The sequence below is a fragment of the Opisthocomus hoazin genome, chromosome 5 (genome assembly GCF_030867145.1).
Source record: "Opisthocomus hoazin isolate bOpiHoa1 chromosome 5, bOpiHoa1.hap1, whole genome shotgun sequence".
NCBI classification, from domain to species: Eukaryota; Metazoa; Chordata; class Aves; order Opisthocomiformes; family Opisthocomidae; genus Opisthocomus; species Opisthocomus hoazin.
In genome coordinates, this window is record NC_134418.1 from 35,134,505 (window position 1) to 35,157,049 (window position 22,545).

The 22,545-nt window shown below is 37.3% G+C and overlaps 1 protein-coding gene across 12 annotated transcripts in view; it reads left to right on the forward strand.

Moving 5' to 3' along the window:
• Positions 1–22,545, forward strand: part of BLTP1 (bridge-like lipid transfer protein family member 1) — a 137,053-nt gene that overhangs the window by 66,409 nt on the left and 48,099 nt on the right. For 9 of the 12 annotated variants that reach the window (XM_075420927.1, XM_075420929.1, XM_075420932.1 and 6 more), the window contains 14 exons: positions 645–885; positions 2,243–2,391; positions 3,840–4,059; positions 4,959–5,117; positions 6,748–6,923; positions 7,453–7,628; positions 8,216–8,922; positions 10,265–10,504; positions 10,935–11,028; positions 12,523–12,573; positions 16,173–16,379; positions 16,532–16,770; positions 17,346–17,590; positions 18,989–19,094. In XM_075420927.1, the coding sequence (XP_075277042.1) occupies positions 645–885; positions 2,243–2,391; positions 3,840–4,059; positions 4,959–5,117; positions 6,748–6,923; positions 7,453–7,628; positions 8,216–8,922; positions 10,265–10,504; positions 10,935–11,028; positions 12,523–12,573; positions 16,173–16,379; positions 16,532–16,770; positions 17,346–17,590; positions 18,989–19,094 (3,010 nt within the window). The remainder of the gene's footprint in view (positions 1–644; positions 886–2,242; positions 2,392–3,839; positions 4,060–4,958; positions 5,118–6,747; positions 6,924–7,452; positions 7,629–8,215; positions 8,923–10,264; positions 10,505–10,934; positions 11,029–12,522; positions 12,574–16,172; positions 16,380–16,531; positions 16,771–17,345; positions 17,591–18,988; positions 19,095–22,545) is intronic. The other 3 variants (XM_075420931.1, XM_075420936.1, XM_075420930.1) reach the window with 2 other exon arrangements.

The following is a 22,545-nucleotide window of genomic DNA, read 5'->3' on the forward strand; positions in this document are numbered from 1 at the left end:
CCTAATTTTGTGTCATTTTCATAATCCAATTCCACAGCTGTCAGATTTAAACACTATGTTTTTCAACAAATTCAGCTGAGAGCTCGGTGATCAGAAATAGCACGGTTTGTGGCAGAAATAGCGCTGTTTGATTTGTGGTCAAAATACAAAGCTCTTTTTTCTTTAGCACAATTCAGTGATGTAATCAAAACATTCCTTTTTTTTTTTTTTTTTTTTTTTGCCTCAAACTTATGCTTTTAAAATACTGCTTACCAGCAATGGAAAAAACATTATCTTTTTAATTGCAGATCTGTTTCTACAGTCAATCTAGTGCTGTTGTGAATTGTAGTCCATAGTTCAGAGCCTCATAATTACTTAAGTACTTTTAGTTTCGTATTTAATGAGCCTGTTTCCTGTTGTTTGTTTTCGGCCCCTTGGGCTAGATCCTCAGGTCATTTAGATGAATGTATTTATTGTGTTCAATAAAGCTAGAATTTTTATCTGCTAGCACTATGGATTCTTGTATCTCAGTGGTTGTTGTGCGGTGCCAGCATGTTTCTGTCATAAGCCTCCTGAGCACAAAGATGTAAGGGAGTTCTGACTTATTTTTTTACCTTCCAGTTTACTTCAAAATGCTGTGATATGCTTTTTTTTTTTTTTTAAAGAGTGATGGCCTTCCTGCCTTAGTAACCTTAAAGAAAGGTCTAGTTGCCTTAGCAAGGCAATGGATGAAGTTCATTGTGGTGACCCCAGCCTTTAAAGGCGTCAGCTTACACAGACCAGCTCAGCCAGTGAAATTGCAGACAAATGCCTGCCACGAGCATGAGGATGGACTTGGATTAGATAATGGAGGGGGTCTTCAGAGTGACACAAGTGCTGATGGTGCAGAGTTTGAATTTGATGCAGGTATTTTTGTGTTTTTCTGTCTCCATAAAAATTCACAGGGACAAGTAGCACCTCTCAGAAGAGCATTTGTATCTTCTTTTAGTTTTAATGCTTGAATACATTATATTCTTCTTTTATAGAATGATCAAGCTTATTTTTCAGATTTATCTTCATTTTGAAGCTGCTGCTGACAGTTATAGTATTAGAATGATTATTACTTGCTTGGGGAAAAACAAAACAGGAGACTTCTCTTTCTTCACATGCTTTGTCTTATTATTTACTACACAAAATACATCAACTTAATTATTTGCTAGCTTGGAATTAGGATTTTGTTGTGTAGCTTCTGACTTTAGTTAAGAATTATAACATGCAATTCTATGAACTCTCCCAGGAATAGCTTCAAACCTACCTTCTTGTTTGTTCTTTGTGAAGACACATTCTCATAATTTTTTTCCCTTATTTTACTACTTCATTTGTAGAAGATTCCTGTTAACCACCTTACACATTGCCGATTTAATATAAGCTACTGATTCAGCTTTGTACTTGATACAGATGGGACCTAAGAACCACAGAAAGGGAGGGGGCATAAATAAATACATGTTGTTGGAGCACTCTTTTTTGTTGTCTTGAGTTGATTTAGTTATTTTGTGTTTGTAGCATCTATGTACAGTGATACTGTTCTCAGGAATACAATGTTTATGTTTTTCTTTTCTCAAGTAACAAGTATGTAACATTGAGGAAAAAATAATTTTAAAAAATCAGGAGGACAGTCTGCTTTTGGTTAAAAGCCAGGCAGCAGTTATCAGCTTAGAGAGCAAAACCAAATACGTTTGTGTGTGAAACTTCTATATAATCATACAGTATGATGGAAGGTTTTGTCCCCTGCTCTAAAATGCCTGCTTTGACTGAGCAGAAACAGACTATTAGTGAAGTATTTCAATTCCTGCCCCCCCCCCCCCCCCCCCCCCGTATATTCTATATTTCACCAAGAATTTTGGAAATGGCAATTTTGCTGTGTTCTAAACTTTTACTTGTAGATGGAATTCATGCAAGTGTGAGCATCTTAGTTCACAAAATGGTCAGCAAAAGAAAGTGAAATTTGGCAACTTTCTTTTGGATCTGTAGCGCAGAGCAACAGCTGTATGACATTAGAAGGACAGAAAGATTTGTACTTGGATTATTAAACAAAATCCAGTAAGGCTGTGTCTAAGGTTTTCTTACTCGTCTTAAAATTCCCTTGAATTCCCTAGACAGCTATGTGTAGGTGTGTTTCAGAGTTTGGAAATTCATGACTGCTCGTAAATAAATGTACCTAATTATAGATAATCTTGGCTCCTCATGTATATAAAAATTGGAACATGTGTTTGCTTGGTTCCAGCGACTGTCAGTGAGCATACAATGCTCCTAGAAGGGACAGCTAATCGCCCCCCACCTGCTGGTGGCTCTTCTGGGCCTGTAACTGGTGCCGAGATCATGAGGAAATTATCAAAGACTCACACTCACAGTGATTCTGTTCTGAAAATAAAGGTAAGTTTCTAGCGGCATGCACGAAGGGGAAGTGGTTTGTAGCTGGCCTGTTTAGAAGCAATTGTGTAGGCTGCAGATGAATAAATACTTGTCTGAAAAGTAACTACAACTAACTAGAAGTGTAGCAGATGGAAGGTATGTTCCTTACCTTATAAAAGTGATGCTCAATCAGTTGGCCTGTATTCTACATATGTTGTTTATTGTTTTTCTTGCCAAATAACTTCAGAGCCACGCTTAAAATGAATATACATGTGCTTCATTTACGGATATGCATTTACTTTTATGACTTTTTACCTATTTGTGGAAGCAGAAATGAGAATTTAACTATCATTGTACAAAATCTAAGACCCGCAAAGCTCTCCAATAACTTGTAATAAAATTAGTGTGTTTTTTTTAATTCCGCAAGCTGTTCAGAAAACTGCCAGATTTTACTTTAACTCTACTTTCTGAACAGAAGGAGTCTGTGAATGTTTGTGGTTTGGGGGGTTGGGGTTTTGTTTTATTTTTTTTAAGTGATTTGTTTCTCTTGTATGTATGTTAGGCAGCTGGGTGACTTGTACTGATTCCTTTTCAGCTGTGGTTTTTCACAGAATGATTGAGGTTGAAAGGGACCTCTCTAGGTCGTCTTGTCCAACTCCCCTGCTCAAGCAGGGCCACCTAGAGCCAGTTGCCTAGGGTTATGTCCAGAAAGCTTTTGAATATCTCCAAGGAGGAAGACTCCATACGCTGTGACACTGCTCAGTCACCCTCACAATAAAAATGTGTTTCGTGATGGTCCTTTTCTGCAAAGCTGTTTTCCAGCTTGTTGTACCCCAGCGTCTATCGGCGCATTTGTCCCCTGTGGCAGATAGTCACCCACTAGTATCACTTACTGCTCCCTCCTGGTGGTCTTGCATGGTTTATGGTTAAGTGGCCCAGGTGCTTGAAAGCACATCTGGCTGCTTTTTAATTTTCAGGGCAGAGAACCTGTTTCATAGTTTTAAGCCTTTAGGTGGACCAGGAGCCTTCCTCTTGGTGCCAGAAGTCTCCAGCTTCCATTCTTCACCTTCCCCAGAGGCTGCACTTGCTGTTATGCTAGAGATGGAAGGGATTTGGTCTTCAGCCAAAGACCAAATACCAGTGAGGCTTATATTTAGTGGTATGTACTGCTCCTTCTGCAAACTTGCTTTACATGAATTCTACACATCTGCAGCTCCACTTGTTACTTGTTTGGCTTTGTAAACTGTTTTTACACATAAAATTATTTTAATACTCAAGAATTCAATAGCATCTTAGTGCACAATACCTGATGGTGTATAACCTGCCCCAAATAAAGTGCTACTTGTCCAAAAGTTTCTAGGAATGAGATTTTTGTAGTTATTGAGTGCCAAACTCCTATGCAGACCAGATGTTGCTTCCTTTTTTCAGTTTACACAGTACTTTATTAATTTCTTTGTTTTCTCTACAAGGGTATACATCCATATCATTCCTTAAGTTACACTAGTGGAGATACAGCTACAGATTCACCAGTGCACGTTGGCCGTTCTGGAATGGCAGTCAAAGAAAGTCCAAGAAAAGAGAGTCTGCTCAGCTATCTCACTGGGAGTTTTCCTAGCCTGCATAACCTGTTGGAAGGCACTCCTCAAAGAAGTACAACTGCAGTTAAAAGTAGTTCTTTAACAAGAACAGGTATGATGTAGCATAAATAAGCTGAAAGGAGGGGAAGGGATGGTTGATTTTATTTTGGTGATTTGGAAAAGGTACTGTATTTTTCACTATGAGTTATCATTTATGTTTAAGATCCCACCTCCCCCCAAACAAGAATCACAGTTTTTAATAGCAGTTCTTAGGCATTGCTGCACTTTTTCCTAGAAGCAAACAGTGAGTATGTCAAGTTGGGAAAAGAAATAACAACTAAAAATATTAATAAAATATTTTCTTTTGACTTAGCCTTACTACTTTCTGAGTATAATACAGAATTACTTAAGCGAGTCTTTTTGAATGAATAAGGAAATGAAGTGATCATTCTGTATTTGTCATTTTTTCTTGACCTTGTAAGTAGCTCAAAAAGTGGACTAAAACTAATGTTCCAGTAATTTAGTTTGTGTATAATAATTTGCAGATTTTTAGCAATGGTCTTTTGAACAAATGTGTTTTGTAGAAGCTTGAAATACATACATTGAAATTCTTGTGTTCTGTATTGTTCATAGTGCATTCTTATAATTTGTATAAAGAAAAACAGGAAAATTTAATGCTGCAGTTTCTCTAAAACCTCTCTCCTTTGCTGTCAGGGAATGAAATATTATTCAGAAAAAAAGGTATTTTGGTTTCTTAATGACTCCTTTCCTCTAATTAATGGTAGACATGAACAAATGTAAAGACACTTGTAGTGCAACATCCATTAGTGTCATAGTATAACTTCTGTGGTAGCACCCGTAGTCTGCTTGACACGTAATTTACTGGAATAAACCTTGAAAATTAGGCATATTTTAACAGAAAATAGGTATTGTGAGGGAAATTATGCTGTGTTCCTGTTTTTTGCTGACTGTGATACAACAAATACTAAAGCTTCTGATTTATCTGTATAGGGAACACTGTGGCCACGGACATGTTATCTGAACATCCTTTGCTGTCTGAACCATCTTCTGTGAGCTTCTATAACTGGATGTCCAATGCTGTGGGCAACAGAGGAAGCGTCGTACAAGAAAGTCCGGCCACCAAATCTGGCCACAATAGTCTTCCAACAGGTATTACTAAATACAGCTCAATTTAAGAGATTATTGTGGGTTGGCTGTTGCTGTGTTTACCACATTCTTTCTGAAACTAATTGAGCAAGTGACTAAAGTTCAACAGACTGCTTGTGGGACTTCTCAGCAAACTGCAAAATGAACAAATGTGATTTAAGCAAAACTGTTGTTTTCATTTTCTTCACCCTGCCACCAAAAATTTAGCTTTTTCTTACATTTGGAACTGTAATTGTAGCTTCCAAAAAATGTGTAGCTGCAAAAAGCTAAGCTGTAGAATCATCCTTAGTTGCAGAGTTCCGTGGATTTTGTTAGTTACTTTTAAATCTAATCTGCATTTGCTGTTTTTGTAATGAAGATTTTGTACATTGGAATCCTTGCTCTTTCTCAGTTCAATTTTGAGAGTAAACATAAACATCTGTTTTGAGAGTAATCTTCTTCAGTGATCGGAAGTGGTCAGCTAGTGTAACGGAATGGGGAAAAGAAAATACACATTACTGAAAGTCTTAAGTATAATAAAGAAACAGATACGTTACAACTTCTTGCTATTTATTATTCTTGTAAACCTGTCATCATAATCCTCAAATGTGTGTATCTTAATTTTCATTTTCACTAACACTGAATTTGAATGTTTCTTCTATTAACAGTCTTTCAACCATAATGTATTAATCTTAGGCAATAATAAGTTGTTTTAATTTGGTTTTAGTATTGAACAAACAGTATGATACTGCAAAACATCTTTGTGCTGTACTTATTGTTCAACTGGTATGGCTGTTCTGTAAACTGGAATGTGTTTCTCTGCAAAAAGCATCATAGGGTAGAAGTATAGCTTTTTTTTCCCATAAAAGCTGTATTTTTTCCTGCTGAAAATGTAACGGTTTGTTCACAAGCTCATTTTTCTGAAATTAGACTTAGTGATTTTAACTCGGACACAGATCTCTCCAAACCATTTTCCTGTGGAGGCCTGTAGTCATGGCTCTCTAAGTGCGGTAAACTTGAGTTTTGAAGAATCAGGATTAATTTACATTGGCAGAGCAACTCTGTCTCATGGAGACTGAGTCAAGTCCAGATCCAAGTTGCAGGTGATTCAGCATCACTCTGCCCTTGTGCTGCAAGTCTGTTCGTGAACAGAGCAACTTGCAGGGAAGCGGTTGTCCATAGCCATTTTTACAAAGAGCAGAGATCTAATTAGTGGATCTTGCATTGGAACTAATAAAACCGAGAGGCTTATAGCACGTTGAAAGCTGACAACAAGTATCTGCAACTGTGCGTAATCTTTGGTTTTTGTTGGTGGTATAGGCTACTCAGCCTATGACTATTTCAGTTTAAACAGGACTGAAGTTACCCTATAGAATGCAATACAGTCAAAAGGCCTTGGGAAGGAGAGCAAAAAGAAGGAAATATTTTTGTGCTTTCCAAGTATGAATTGGACTCTATTTATTACCTGTTTCGGCAATATCAGACTGTTTCTTTATCCTGAATGCCACTTTTGTGAGGTTATAGAGGTGACTAGGACTCTCACTTTCTATGTGTATGGCATGTGTTTCTATGTAATTAACTTTGCTGAATTAATAGAGTTGGTGGTGTTAAAATTTGCTGTGGTGTTAGTGTTCCATGGGTATTTATGTTTTAGGTGTGGCACCCAATCTTCCTACAATACCCTCTGCTTCAGACTTCAACACAGTTTTGTCTAGTGACCAGAACACCCTGGATGGCACACACTCACAGCACAGCACCAGCCAGGATGACATTGCAGGTGTAGAAGAGGGTAACCAGGGATTTCCTGCTGTCCAGCTAGCAGATGCACAGGTAGGGGTGGTTTGTTGGTGTATTTGGGAGTTTCGTAGAAAAAAACAGTTAGTACTTTTAACAAAAAATTAGATCTTACAATGATGAAAACGTTATCCTGGTTTTGTACACATTTCTTATGCATTCCTATGCAAAGACAAAAGGCTCAAGAAACCTCTGAGGTGTCCCATAACAAACTTTATGAATGGTGATTAACAGAACATCGATTTAAAACTTCACAGAACATACTGGAGCATTTATGAGAGCAGCCTAGTTCTCCAGAGTGCTTTCGACTGGGGGGAACATGCAGAAACCTTGCTCCTGCAGCTAAGCATTCAATGCTAGCTTGCTGTGTAGTCAATTTTTTTACTCAAAGTTCATGAAGCTGCTCCTTTTTATCCCCCTTCTTTTCTGTTTTACGCTGTCAATAAAACTTTAAAATGTTCTGTATTATGTAGCTGACATTGTAAATATTGTAGATCAACAATGGAGCAAGGATATAGGAATAATCTAAACAAAAAGTAGTACATCAGTGGGTTTTGTTTTGTAGGTTGTTTTCAAACCTCTGCTAAGTTATACGGGAATTCAGTCTCAGGATACAATGCCACTCTGCTACAGAATGTACTTTGGAGAGTACCTTTCATTCTCAGGAACTTTGGACTGCCTAAGAGCAGATATTGTTGATTCGGATACAGCAAAGGAAAGAAAAAGCAAACGAGCTCGAAGGTGTGTTGTGAGGTATTTGAAAATGTGTGTATTGGTTAAAGAACAGATATTAGGTTTTTCATGTGAAGACACAGAATTCCAAAGCACTTCCATACAATAAGGAGCAATTTTTTATTCTTTTAATCTTATCTGTTGTCTCTTCCTGTTAGAATATTTACCTTTTTTTTTAATCTTCCTATGGAATCGTTTGGAAACTTTAAGTATTTAAACCTCATCTACTTTTGAAAATTGAGGGTTGGAAAAGAGAGAGCTGCTGGGAATAAAAGTAAGCGAAATTTGAGAGGCTCTTAAATGGTGTAATGCTGAATCTGAAACTTCCCCTTGCCACTTTTGGGCAAAGCTTTAGGTTATGGTGGAAAGATTGCATGCCAAACTAAGTTTACGTAGAACAGAATGATTACTATGATAGTAGCATGCAGTATGAAAGTATAGAAGTTCATTTTTGATATTTAGAACTATGGTAAGAAGATTATGTCCTAAGGGGAATAAAAGGTTGGATCCAGTAAATTAGATGTACCACTATGCAAAAAGTATTTGACTTCCATAAACAGAAATAGAGTAGTAATTTGTACCTTTTCTTTCCTTAGGCAAGGAGCTGTCAGTCTTCCTCCCCTTGAATTCAAACCAGCTTTGATGTTAGAAACCTTCAGCATTAGTGCTGTTGTAATGGAGAAATCCATGTGCACGCCTCATAACTCCACCAATGCCCTTTCTTTTCATGACTTGAATAAACGCTACTATAATACTTTTCACTGTAATTTTACAATTTCTTGCCAGTCCATAAGCCAGCACGTAGATATGGCACTGGTTCGTCTCATTCACCAGTTCAGTACAATGATTGATGATATCAAAGCCACACAGACGGACATCAAACTTAGCAGATACACAGCTGGATCAGCCTCTCCAACACCTACTTTTAAAACCCGCAAACACAGAGATTTCCGTTCGTCTGATTTCAGCCGAAGCTCTCGAGGAAGTCTTAATGGAGGTAACAGAGTGAACAACACCAAGAACAAACGAACAAACAGCGAGAACAATAAAAAAGAGTCTCGAAACAAGAATTCCTTGGGGAGGTCAGAAAGAAGAACTTCTAAAGTGTCCAGGAAAGGTTCAAAAGATGTAGTTGATCACATGACTATTCATATGGATGACTCTGACTCTATTACCGTGTCGGAACAGAGTGAACCTTCTGCTGAGTGCTGGCAAAATATGTATAAACTATTGAACTTCTATTCACTCATTTCTGATCCAACTGGGATTTTAGAAAAGTCTTCTGAAACTTTCGGGCCAACAGGTAAAATAGTTCATGAATGCAAATAATTGAGAGTGCATGCTTTTGCACAAGTGTATTCTTCTAAAGTTTGATCATAAGGCAGTTTTTGAAAGTTACCCACCCCATCTAACTTGGATCAGAGGGGCAAGTGGTGAGGATTGGGGGGAATCTTGTAATTGGTTCACCAAGGTGGTATACAAAAAAAAAAAAATTCCTTTCCTGACTTTATAGTATGTTTGGATTCTTTCAATCCTAGACTTAGTCAAATATCTAGTACTTGATTGGTTTTACATTCAGTGCCTTGACATTCTTGTGCAGCTCTGTTAACCTGGATTTGCGCTGTGTGGGGGGGTGTGTTAAAAGGTTGACTTTTGTGGTTAATAGTGTGCAGAGTGGATTGAGTTTGTTCCTCCCTAGATGCTATTTTGTTTTCAAGTCGCTAATGGAAATGCTGTATTCTCATTCTGTGAAAATACGTAAGCGCTTACGTAAGTGATCCTGAGGGAGACAATTTCTGCCCTGGAAATGACTGAGGAAAAAAGAATAAGCTAGCTTTGAGAGAAGAAAAGATGAAATACTGGGTTTTTTGGTAAAGTCGAGCAAAGATTACAGGTGTTTGGGCCATAATTTCACCCAAAGCTTTGAGATCTGGGGTGATCATTGCTCTCTATTTCCAATGTATTTTAGCACAGCAGTAAATTTGAGAGCTGACTTAGCATCATTCTTTTTGTTGGTCAACTTGGGTTGCTGTAAATATGCAGGGGATGGTATAGTTACTAATTAGGCATATTTTCTTTGGACACTTTTAGCTAAAGAATGAAAAACTGAGAAAGTGTGAAATGAGAGCTTCTGTTAAACAGAGGGCAGTGTCTTTCATGCACAGAATATCACATCCACAGCTATGATATCTGCACAAAATATATTCTTACATGGTTTCAGATATTACAGAGATTCTTACATTGGTTTTATGTTCTGAGTGTTGAAAAGGAAAACTTGCTCATCCAAAACTGAATTATAATAACCTTTGGCTGTGAAATGATCAAAGAAGAAACAGGACAATTGGAAACTGTCAGAGCGTTTTTATTGCATAATAATAATATCACATAAATATTAATATTTATGTAACATACATAAGAATATGAATAATAATGAAATCACATCACTCGTTATTGTCCCCATTGTGCCTTGGATTTGTTCACTTGCAATGTTATTAGAGTGGAAAAAGCAAGGCCTAGATAATTTGCCGGAAGAGTTTGCTTGATGTGCAGGATAAGTGCTCCTTGGTTTCAAATACAAATGTAAATCAGGTGTGCCAAGGATTTCTTGTAAAGTATCCTTAAATAACTCCTTTGTATTTTTGCAGGTGTTCGAAGCCCAACTGAACCTTCTTGTAGAGTGGTGTTTGAGAATGAACAGGATAATGGCAGAGACACGCAGAGGAAGCGCAGCCTGGTGACTTCGGAGCCACAGCATGTGACTCTCATAGTCTTCGGAATAGGCATGGTGAACCGAACCCACTTGGAGGCGGACATTGGCGGTCTAACGATGGAATCCGAACTGAAGAGAATCCATGGCAGTTTCACCCTGAAAGAAAAAATGAAAGGTGGGATAAGCGAAAATGTACTCTGTAATGAAATTCAGGGGCAGCTTTACGTGTTTGTGTGTGTGTGCCTACCTATACCAATGTGATGTATGTGCATGTGTAATATGTTTTGTTTGTAAATAGATGTACATTATGTACGTGTGTGGATAGTATAATAACATTCAACAAGTTCTTTTAAAGATGCTGAAGGATTTTAAAAAGGTGCAAGATTTCAGAAAATGCTGTGAAGGAAACTCTTTTAGAAGATAGTTGCTCCGTTAATTTTCAAAAGCTTTCTTCTTGTTGTAATTTAAATTTGATATTACTTAATGTGACTACTAAAACTGTAATTTTTCAGTTATTTCCCTGCTACTATATTACTGAAAGCAGTAGGCATACCTGGAACTATTTTACTGAATGAAATCCTGTGAAGTATCTTTTTTTCTTAAAGATGTACTACATCAAAAGATGACTGAGACATGTGCCACTGCTCACATAGGAGGTGTCAATATAGTCCTGCTGGAGGGAATTACCCCAAATATCCAGTAAGTATGAAGGCTGACAATTTAAAATTGTTGAAGTGCATGGAAGTGGTATCAGTTGTGTGACAGTAAAGGTATGTGGCTTAATAGGGAGAAAGCACTGGTGGTGGTTTTAGGTAGAATCTGTGAAACCAGAGGGTTTCGTGGCCACCATGCAGCTGTTGCGGAATTGGGCCCAAGTTTGACTCTTAAAGCTAATTATTACATGTGCCCATTGACAGGAGGTTTTTCTAAGAAAGGTGTATTTGAGTAAGCTGATAAGGAACACAGTGAACGTATTCGTATGTTACAGTCTAGAGCACCCAATGGCACAAGTCTTAGACATAGTTATGTGAATATGAATACTCCTGTTCCTTTCTATTTCTGGTAAAAGGTATTAATAAGTTCAGAACTGATTGTAGGATCACAGTGTAAATGGGCAAGTGACCTGACTGAAAAATCGTAGGTGACAGGTTCTCTTGTAAAAGAAAGAAATTAAATTTCATGTAGTCGGAGCTTTCTGCGCTAATTTTATTCCATGTGGTGTACACACAGAAACTTTATTACATCGTGTGTATTGTTTCTCTTATGCTTCTAATTGTCTTTTGAAGCTTATAGGTTCCATTAAACCATACAAGATTTTTAGGGAGTGTTTAACCTACTGATTATTCCTATTTAAGATCTGTATTGTTTCTTTCATAGGTATCTTCTTGAACTCCCATGATGCATGATTCTGTGTGTTATTTTTACGATTCTAATGTCCATTCTCCACCCTTTATATAATTGACACAACTTGACAGTGGTGGGCGGAGAATCACTTTTTGTGCACGAACATTTGGATGACTTGCTCAGCATCCACATTGTTTTAGGGTGGTTTTTTTTTTTTGCCAGGTTCACAAGCTTAAAAAAGGCATGCATTATTTTTCTTTGTTTCTAGCTGAACTGCTTTCTGTTTGAGTTGCAAAACAACAGTTGAACTACAGCTCTTTCTAACATAGATCACCCTCACGCAGTTTGAGTGTCAGCTGGGTAACCCTCCGTATGTGATCTGGTTTTAGAATATTAATGTTGTAGACAAGGGGCTAAATAATTTGACCTGAGTCTCTCTTTTTAATTCCTGTTTAGTTTTGGAAGTGAAAGCATATAGAGTTTTATCAATTTCCCCAGTTAAATTGCTTCCAATAAGTGTGTTTCAGAGGGATAAATAAACGTTCTAATCTGACAGCCTTGTAGGGTTTCTGAAGGCAGCTGAGGTTCTTCATGTCTGTTAAGTCATAACATTACTGAGCTTCTGTATAGGGAGGGGACAAAAAGGGGGTAAACAATGATAAATCTTTAACAATAGTAGCAGCAGCAGCAAATGACAAACCATAACAAAGCCAAAACCTTCAACTTGGTAAACTTAAAGGTGTCATATTGTGGGTTACAAGTAATTAACTGACTAATTTTGCATGAATGTTTATTCTTTATTTGCTTTGTTTTTGTTTTTCTTGCTTTCTCTTCAATCTTCATCTGTAGACTGGAGGATTTTCCTACATCTCCTACAAGCACAGCCAAACAAGAGTTTCTGTATGTCGTATTATTACATTTAATAGTCTTGCAATTAACTCTGTGTTGTGTAGCTAATGGCTGCATTCCTGCTGTGTGTGATTGTGTAGGCAGATGTTGCTTGAAGACGTTTTAGTTTAACATCTAATATTACCTAGATAAGCTTTAAATGGAGCCTGTCAAAAACAGCCCTTGTAAATGTTAACAATCTAGCTTTAGGGGCAGGTACTACACTATACAGTCACTACTGTAATGCTAGAATGGTTTCACTGGCTGTTAAGTTCGTTAGCTCTGCTTCCATGGTTATTTTAATGAGGTGAAATAAAGCTGATAAATGTAAAAGAACAGACAGGTTAGATTTGCTTTGAACGTGGTAAGGAACTGCTGTGCTTGGAGTGATAGTACCTGCTGTGATTTCAGCATGCGCAGGACCATTCCTTTTGTCTTTACCTCCGTGGGTTTAATTACTAGGCATGCTGACCAGGCTATGTTAACACAAAATGTTTTCATTAAAACTGTGCCTGTGCACCTACTGCTAATGAAGGTGACCATCTTCATGTCCCCCAGATCCCTATGTGTGAGTGTAGGTCTTTTCTCTCATGAAAGATGCAATGTTTTATTTCTAGTTGCTTTCTTACTATCTAATGCTAAAGTCCAGAGGGTCTCACTGAAGTAGTTGTCAAGGTGGGAAATGGTATGCTGCTAACCTAGAAGCCCTGTTACAAAATGACCCCGCAGTACTCTGCGAAGAAAAGTTATGTAGCCAAAAATTGTGAGGGTCTCTGTTATTTTTTTCCTCCTCTTCCCCCCCCCCCCCCCCCCCCCCCCAAGCAGTGTTCTGAGCATGGGTTTCTTCTGCTGCTTTAGGCCACCGGTGCATATCTTGTAGAAGGACTTAGTACAACTGCTGTTTGTTACAGCTTTTGTGTATATTCAGTGTTGTGATAATACAGACAAACTTTAAAATGTCCTTATAGATGGTAGTTCTGGAAGGAGAGGTGATGGACTGTAAAACTGCGAGCGGTGTAAAGAAAACAGATAAGCAGTTACTCGTGTTTTTGTTCCTTTTTGTCTGGTAGCAACATTAAACCAGCAAAAGAAAGTACTTTTTTGCATGGTTCACCGCTGAACAGTTGAATTAGTGCCATATGATGTGGTCAACAAAAGTATAAATGATAACAGGATTGGACGAATATATGTAGGGTAGGTCTGGTGGTGAGTCATGAACGCAATGCAGCTGCTGGCTCAGAAGGAAACCACCTGATGGCTGGGTTAGGGGAAGGATCACTTTATTTACATCCAAAGCATCTACTACTGCCCAAATCTTCATCTGACTTAGTGTGGTAGTTCCTGTATGTGTTACTGGCCTCCTGCTGACATTTTTTCCCCTCTTTTTCTAGCATTCACAAAAATCTGTTAGGTTGAGTGGTGGCCTTGTAGCCAGTTCTGTAGTGGGACAAAGATTTTTTTTTTTTTTTTTGCACAAGTTTGTCTGGAGAGTGATTATTTATGGAATTGATGCGAGAACGTAGAGTTAATTCTGAATGCATTACTAGTATATAACTTAAATATTAATTAATGATTTTAATAATATTCAACCAGATCTGTTATAGGCATATCACCATAGGTAAACAAACTGCAGATATATAATATGCAGTGCTTATTCCAAATAAATGTATAGCTACACAGTCATTCTGCATTTCATTCCATCGTGGAAATAGGCTTTTTGTGGACCAGAGAAGTGACAGCAAAATTCATTTGTTGCATGAAATATGGAAATACCTTAGCAGAGAAGCACAGTTAATCTTGATGAAATCTGATTCTCCTGCAACAGCTATATTAGTGTAATTTTTTTTTAAAGAAGTGCTTAAAATGGTATGAATTCCCATGTTCAGAACTGATTGTAAATTCAGTACAGAATTTAACTCCAACTAGATTTACTTTTAACTCCTATACAAAGACAGGTGAAGACTAGACTGTCTGTCTGATACTGGTCAGGAAAGAGATCTTGCAACTTCCCTTAAGCTGGAAGTTGTTCTTGTGATGCTTGAACAGCTAATGTAGTGGTATTTTGTGTTACAGATGGGGGAAAAATGTATTCTTGGTTGGCTTCACAATAGTTCAGTCAGAATGGTAGGGGGAAGAGAGGAGGAAATAAGCAAACATGAACAGAGAGATAATCATAGTTTTTTTTTCTTTTAAAGAAGTGGATTAAAATAAGTCTGCCCTTTTCTTAAGTAATTTTTATTTGTATAGTGTTTGTCTGAAAATACTTGTGAATTGGGATTTGTTTCCTCCTTCATATTAGTGTAAATTCATCAAACATTTTGCAATTGTTTCTACTTGATAGTCTACCCTAAAATATTAATCTGTAACTGCTTTAAGTTGCTTGTAGCTCTTGCGTAGCTCTGAAAGTATGAAAATGTTTCTAGAGCTTCAGTAAATTAGTCTGCTGTTGATAAGCCTGTGGATGCATTACAGTTCTGTGTATTTCTTCATTATAAGCAGAAGGATGATGTGTGGGGTTTGTGTGTGGGGGGGGGTGTTGCGTTTTGGTTTGTTTATTTCTATACCTGGGATGCTTTGGGCTAGCTGACATTTTAACATCAGAATAATAAGGAGCCCTGTGTTAGGGCTTCACAGAAGAAACATTACTTAGGAAGTAGAATTCATAGAATATTGTAGTTTTCACCATGAACCAAACTGTCTATAGAACAATTTAAATCATGATACAGAAAGTATTTTAGTTATGCTCCTTAGGTCAAGTATTTGAGAAACTTTCATTGAATGTTGCAATGTTACAGACTCTATTTTTCAGACATTTTAGCTAATGTACTACATCTTCATAACTATATGTCTTTCTCTTTGAGGCTTTAATATTCTGTGCTGGCTACCTAATATACTTCCATTGCATACATTGAGAAACATTAATGTGTTACCTCATGTATCTTTTTTAATAGGAGCTTAGTGAATTCTGATATGCCAAAATTTCATTTTTGCATCAAAAACTGTCAGCTTTGTGCAGTTGCATTTGAATCTTGGGTAACCATAGTGAACCATATCCTACTTAACATTGAAATAAAGTTTAGACTTCATATTTTGGTATAGTATATATCAGTTGAACATCGCTATCAATTCACAAACCCATTTATCACTTGCTATGTATTTATTGCGAAGTGAGTATTTCCTCCATTGCCCTTTTAGGTTACTGATATCAGATTTTACTAAGTCTTCTTACGAAAAGATGGTGCAACTTCATTCCTAAAAAGGAGTTGAAATTGAAGGCTGTTATTTGTTACCATGTGTGAAAATTTGTCTCTGTGTGTGCGGCCTAGTGTGTATAAACTCCAATGATCTTACATTATGCAAGAATAGCAGTTTAACTGGTGTTTTTGCAATGCATGACCTGTAGTTCTCTTAAATGTAGTGTAGTTGTTTGTGGCATGTAGTGCATCTGTGTGTGTGTAAAGTGAAAGAAAAAGGAATGTGTATGTAGTTCATAAAAAAAATTACTGATTTGAATAGATTAAAATTCGGCTAACACTTGAAATCCCATTTTAACATAAAACTGTAACTGTTCTGATTGATGTGCAAGTAAATCCTATTTCATTTTCTGTTAGAACTGTTGTGAAATGCAGTATTGCCAAATCCCAGGCCCTGTATAGTGCCCAGAGAGGGCTGAAAACGAACAACGCTGCTGTGGTCAAAGTTGGAGCCATCAGCATCAACATTCCTCAGCACCCTGCCACGCTGCACAGCATGATGGTGCGCAGTTCTCACCAGCTCTCCAAGCAGATTTCAGATCTCATCAGGCAACCATCAACTGCGTAAGTGCTCCTTGCGTGGCACTTCTGAATGCTGCTGCTCACCATCCCGTTACGGGCTTGTGCTACTTTGAATGTATGTGGGAGAGTCAGGCTTGTCATGTATAATGTTAGAATAACAAAAAGTATTTTCTGGTCTTTGTCTTGGTAAATAGGCCCCAGCCTACCAAAGAAGATGTTGCAACTCCTCTGCCCTCTGAAAAGACTCCAACAAGTATTAATCAAACACCTGTTGAAACAAATGAATTTCCACAGCTGCCAGAAGGCTTAGAAAAGAAGCCTATAGTTCTTAAATTCAGTGCCATGATAGATGGTATAGCTATTGGAGCAGCGCTCTTGCCCTCTCTGAAGGCCGAGTATAAGATGGGAAGAATGAGGAGTCATGGAATGACAGGTAACAGTTCTCTGAAATATTAAAAACATTGTGACTTTTAGTTTGGCCTTGCTAGAAGCATCCAGGAGGACTTGATGTATCTGTTGAGTTGTATAGCTAGAGCTTTGAATCTGTTGCTATCAGCTTATTTTTTTGAATGTGGACTTCAATCACATGGGGCCATATAGAGAATTTACACTGTTGTTATACATGATTGCCAGAGGCAGAATACAAGAGCAGGTGAAGACATGTATGCATTCATATGAAGCTTCCTTCTGCGAAAATCAGTTTGTGATCCTTGATGAATTGAATTCTGATTCATAAGGCTACTTAAGAATAGTCTTACAGGGCCTCAGTACAGATGAGGTGGTCTGTATGACTCCCTTCTCCATCTGATTACAGTGAAGTCTTCATTTTCTTTAAAAATTAAGAAAACCCAGAATCATGTGGGTGGATATTTACAGCTGTAGAGATCTGTGCATTTCAATAACATTTTAAAGGTTTTTTTTTTATTCCAAGAGTGTTCTTAAATTCAAGGATAAATAAAAGATTCTTTTGCCAGTCCATGTCTTTTATTTCCATGTCTTCCCTTACAGGTGCCCAAACTAGATTTAATTTTGAGCTTCCAAGTCACAGATTGCGCTTCACTTCAAAAGTCTCTGCCACTGATATGTCAACCATTCCTCCTTCAGCAAGTCTCAACCTTCCTCCTGTCACTATGTCAGGCAAATATATCATGGAAGAACATGATACTTACTCAGACCAAATTTGGAGCATAGATGAACTACCTGCTAAGCAAGGCTATTATCTACAGGGGAACTACTTACGTTGTGTAGCTGAAGTAGGTGTTGCAGACGGTAGTCATCTTTGATAACTTGAGTTATTTCAATTGTGTTACATTTCTTGAGGTGCATCTTCATGTTATTTTAATAATCTGCCTATTCCAGAACTCTCAGGTTTACACATTGATCCAAATATAGCATTTGTAATTGTGTGGCAGTGAAATAGAACTTTCTCAGTTCAAAGTTTCATGAGCAACCAACATATTAAGCAGTCAAGACCACTATATTGGAGGATTTTGAAGATGTTATTTTGTGCAAATAAATAAGGAAGATATGTTTAGAAACTTTTTTTTGAAAAGACAATAGTTCTCATCAGTGAAGCAGACAAAAGTATATTATGCTGATGTGTCAAAGTGTAATTTTAAACTGAAAGCTTATGCTGACACATCAGATAATGTCTTACATTTTGCAAAAAAAATACTGAAAAATTTTAAAACAATTTTTTTAACTGTTTTATTTTTTATTATTAGACAGCTCCATAGATAGGAGAAGCTATATGTAACCTTAGTAAATGATTTAAAATTTTCTGTTCCACACAGAGTGTTCTATTTGTGTACCAGTTTCCACAGTTACTGTTCACAGAGAGAAAAGTGATGCTGCTTCAAAGAAACCTGTTTGGTGGGGAAGAGCGGGACTTTTCTACTAACTGTAGTTCTTTAGTCAGAAAAATAGTCTAGCATATTTGTAATTGAGACTTCTGATGTTTGCATCCTTATGGGAGAAGTTTAATTAGGTGCTGCTCTTTGTTCAACCCATTTGAGTTATTTCCTGGCTGAAGAAAGACCTTAGGGTTTGTTCAGTATGTAAAACAAAAGGGAAGGGCTGCTTAGCAAAGGCAGAATCCAAGTCCCGGTAGTTTTAGAAAATATTTGTATTTTAATTTTATTTTAAAAATTGTAATGCAAATTTAAACAATCTTAGGCAGATTCCAGTTCCTTAGGAATATTCTTTAAGATTAGATGGGACTCATAGTAAGATTACCATTGAAGATATCAGTAAACTTGTTCATCTACAGTAACTGGAATGATGCATTTTTAGAGATTAACAGCTCAGTTCTATTTTGTTGTGATAATGATTTACTATCTGTAATAATAATTACTATCTGTAGCATTTTGCATCTTTCATGAACCTTAATCAAATCCTGCATTTTGTTGTCTAAGCTAAACTTAAGCAGGAGAAAAACTTTTTCACATAATAGTGTATGCCCTTCAGTTTTCTGATAGGCATTGACAGCAGAAAAATTGCAGAATGAAACTATTTAATGTTCTTTTTTTTATGCCAACAATGATATAATTGTACTTGAGAAGATATGCCTGAAAACTAGAAATGCATTGTTTTGAAAATGTAGGTACTGTAATTGTCTTAAAGTTTTGTTCTAAAATTTTATATTTCTGCAGGTTGGTTCCTTCGAACATAATCTCACAACTGATCTTTTAAATCATTTGGTATTTGTGCAAAAAGTGTTCATGAAGGAAGTAAATGAAGTCATACAGAAGGTTTCAGGTAAGCAGAACACTGAAACCCAACTTTAAATAAGTTTAATCCTTAAACCTTGTTTGATGGCAACGTTATATAGTTCTCAGGGTAGGATGGCTATTTATTTCACAGACACCATCATTTCGCATCTAGGACTCCAAGCAGCAGCGAGAAGCAAGCAGCAGAGCTGGAGTTTGAATTGAAAGAAATTTTTGTAGCTCTATCAGAAACAAGATGCTTTATTGGGAAGCAGGGTAGTTTGTCATTCTGGACACTAGCCTCTGTGTCTGTCTATGACATGACCTTGGCTGGCTTACTTTCTGTATTCGCTTTGTTCACCTGTACATGATACTGCATTTTGTAAAACAATGTCAACGTATTCTTTTAAAGGAAAACAGCTGTGTCCAGGGAAAACAGTCTCAATATTACTTGGTATCTCCTGATTCCTAGCTCTTCAACTCTTTGCAGATAATGTGGTTCAGAACTGTAGGAAAGGGCATTTGACTATTCATTAGGTAGTTTTGTGTATGATGCTGTATACTGCAGAAATGACTGTTTTGTTTCTGTCATTTAGACTGGCTTCTGTTCTCAAAAAAAATTCAGAAGAAAAATAGCGTTGTCATTAAAAACCCAATTAGAGAACAGCTGCAAAATCACTCGGTGCTGTCTCTTTTGCAGCATGCAATGGAAATTGCATACTGAATTGTGTGTTCATCTGTTTGAGTAAACAGCCAAAGTTACAACACATTTGTTTTCTTACATAAAAAACTCTGTATATCTGCTGGAATCACAGTTTGCCCAGCATTTAAAAGTAGATCCACTCACTTTCTAGTTCTTACTGTTAGGCACTTGGTCTGTGTTCAAGAACTGAAAGCAAACCGAAAAGCTGATAACTTGTGCCATGCAATGGTATTTAATTTGAGCAAACAAGTTCTATCACCCCACGGACTGGAAAAAATAGTACAAAATGATACGATTTTTTCTGACAGGTGGCTACTCTGAGGGGAAGTGTGAAGACTAGAAGCTTTGCTTGACAAATTAGTTATTGTTTGGTAGTTTAAAAAAAATACAGGAATGTAATTTACTGTGGATGTTACATGACAGATGAGATGAACAGAAAAGCAAATAAGTAAAGAAACTGTACAAGTGTTGTGTTTGTTAGGTCAGAATAAGAACTGGCAGATGGGGATAAGCAGTAAATGAATTAGAAAAAAGAAAAGCAATAATTAATAAGAAGTATTGTCTGTCTACTAAGAAATTATTATTAAGAAGTCAAAAGGTAAGTAAAATAACCAAGGGAAATCAAGGGAAGATGAATTTTATTACTTACATTTTTAGCGGAAGAAGGATGTATGTTTGAGAGAGAATGTTACAGGACGATGACTGTGAGTAAATATTCAAAGCCGGTGATGTTTCCAGTAGTTTGATTGTAACACTTTTACAGTTATCTTAAAAGGCTGTTGTAGAAATACAGCTAATTTTTAGTGGAAAGATTCATTAATAGTTGGAAACATCATGAGGAAAGATAAACTAAAGGTGGTAACCAAGTGAAAGGGGTGTCTATGTGTGCATCTACACACTCCTTTCATATACCTCTGTGTGTATATATGTATTCACAGAATCATAGAATGGTTTGGGTTGGAAGGGACCTACTTCCAACCCCGCTGCTGTGGGCAGGGACACCTCCCAGCAGACCAGGTTGCTCAGAGCCCAGTCCAGCCTGGCCTTGAACACTGCCAGAGAGCGGGTGTCCACAGGTTCTCTGGGCCACCTGTTCCAGTGCCTCACCACACATACGCATTCATGCATACAAATAGAGATAAACGTACATAAAAGAAATGTGCAGGTCCAGATGACATGCCCTCAAGGGAGTTAGAAGGTGCAGTGGAGAAAATGGAAAATGTCAGAATCCCTGAAGGGTAGGAAGAAACAAATTTTAAACAGCCTGATGTTTCTTCCAGGCAAAATGTATAGCACTGGGTAGTAAGAGAACACTTAGGGGAAAAATAAACCTTCAACTGCTGTCACTGTTCTATTAAAACAGTTTTTATAGAGGAGTATAAAGTGGTAAAACAGGAAACCTATATTAGATTTCATTTACAACGTTTGTCAGTCTTCAGAGTTCACTCTCTCCTATGTTTTTATGTGAGGAATTTATTACTGTTGCTGGTTCTTTGCTTTTCCAGACTATAAATTTGTATTGCAAGTAGCAGCCTGATGGTTTTTGGAATGTGACTGCTACCTTCCATATTGTGGTAATTCAGCAGGAATGTGGTCAGGTGCCAGCAATCCCTGGGGCTGGGTGCTGAATGCAGCACAATGGGGGTGGAAAATAGTTTTTGTCCTTCTGGCTTGCAGCAAAGTAATTTACTTGAATCCATGTTGGTGTAATATATTAAAGTGGTTTTTCTAATTATGGTTTCTGTTGCACTAAAATATTGATTGCATATTACCCTTTTATAAAAACTGGGTCAGTACCAATTACTTAAGGTGAAGTTGCAGAGATTAAAAGCTAGTTAATGAACAAAGCAGTTTGTAATAATTCCATCTGCAGGTTGAGGGCACTGTTGATTTAAAGACAGCTGGTGTCTGCTTTCAGACTCATATCGCTTTTTTGCACTGGTTTATGTAAAGATTTAAATCCTACTTCCAATTTAGTTTCATTCAAGAAAATTATGCTCCCTTAAGTGAGAGAGTAGATGGAGAAATTTTATTTAAAAGTAATACCTATTCTCTTTCTTTTTTCTTCTTTTAACTGGCAAATGCTTTACAAACTTCATAAAGAAATGGCGTTGCAAAAATAGCCTCTAATATGCACGTGCAGAATATGTGACAGATGAGTTAGTTATCTTGCTCAAAACCCTTAGGTTACACTGTAGTTAAGAATATTGGGGGGGGGGAGGAGTGGATGGAGGACACCAACAAAAAGAGGAGGAGGTTATTAAGTCTATTTGGAGAAGAAAAACATCCAGATACAAAATGGAGTGATAAAAATTTACTGTTGTTTTTTGGTTGGTTGGTTTTAATCCATGATGTGACTGCCTGCTCTTACCACCAAGTAACTGTAATTAGAAGAACTGGCATATATGGAGAGAATTAGTGACTTGGCCTTTTACAGCAACAAGCCCTTCCTATAAACTCAGATTGAATATAGATGAAATCTCAAGGAGAATTTAAACCAGGATTGCTTCTTCAGGTTAGGGCCTATGGGGATATGTAACTTGGGATGAAAGGTGCTAGGATGAGGAAGTAAGCACAAAAATGAAAAAACAAAACAAAAATAAAACACAGAATACTCTTTCCTCTTGCCATCGCACAGTATTCAGTCAAGGGTTTAATTTTTCCCGTCAGATAATTAGGAGATACATTGGTGCAGGAAGCAAAGAATGCCTTTTTGAAAAATAGGTGTTACCCCTTACAGGCTTTGTGCCTTCCTGTGGAAAGTTTCCCAGAAGGGAGGAACATGGCTCTCTACCTC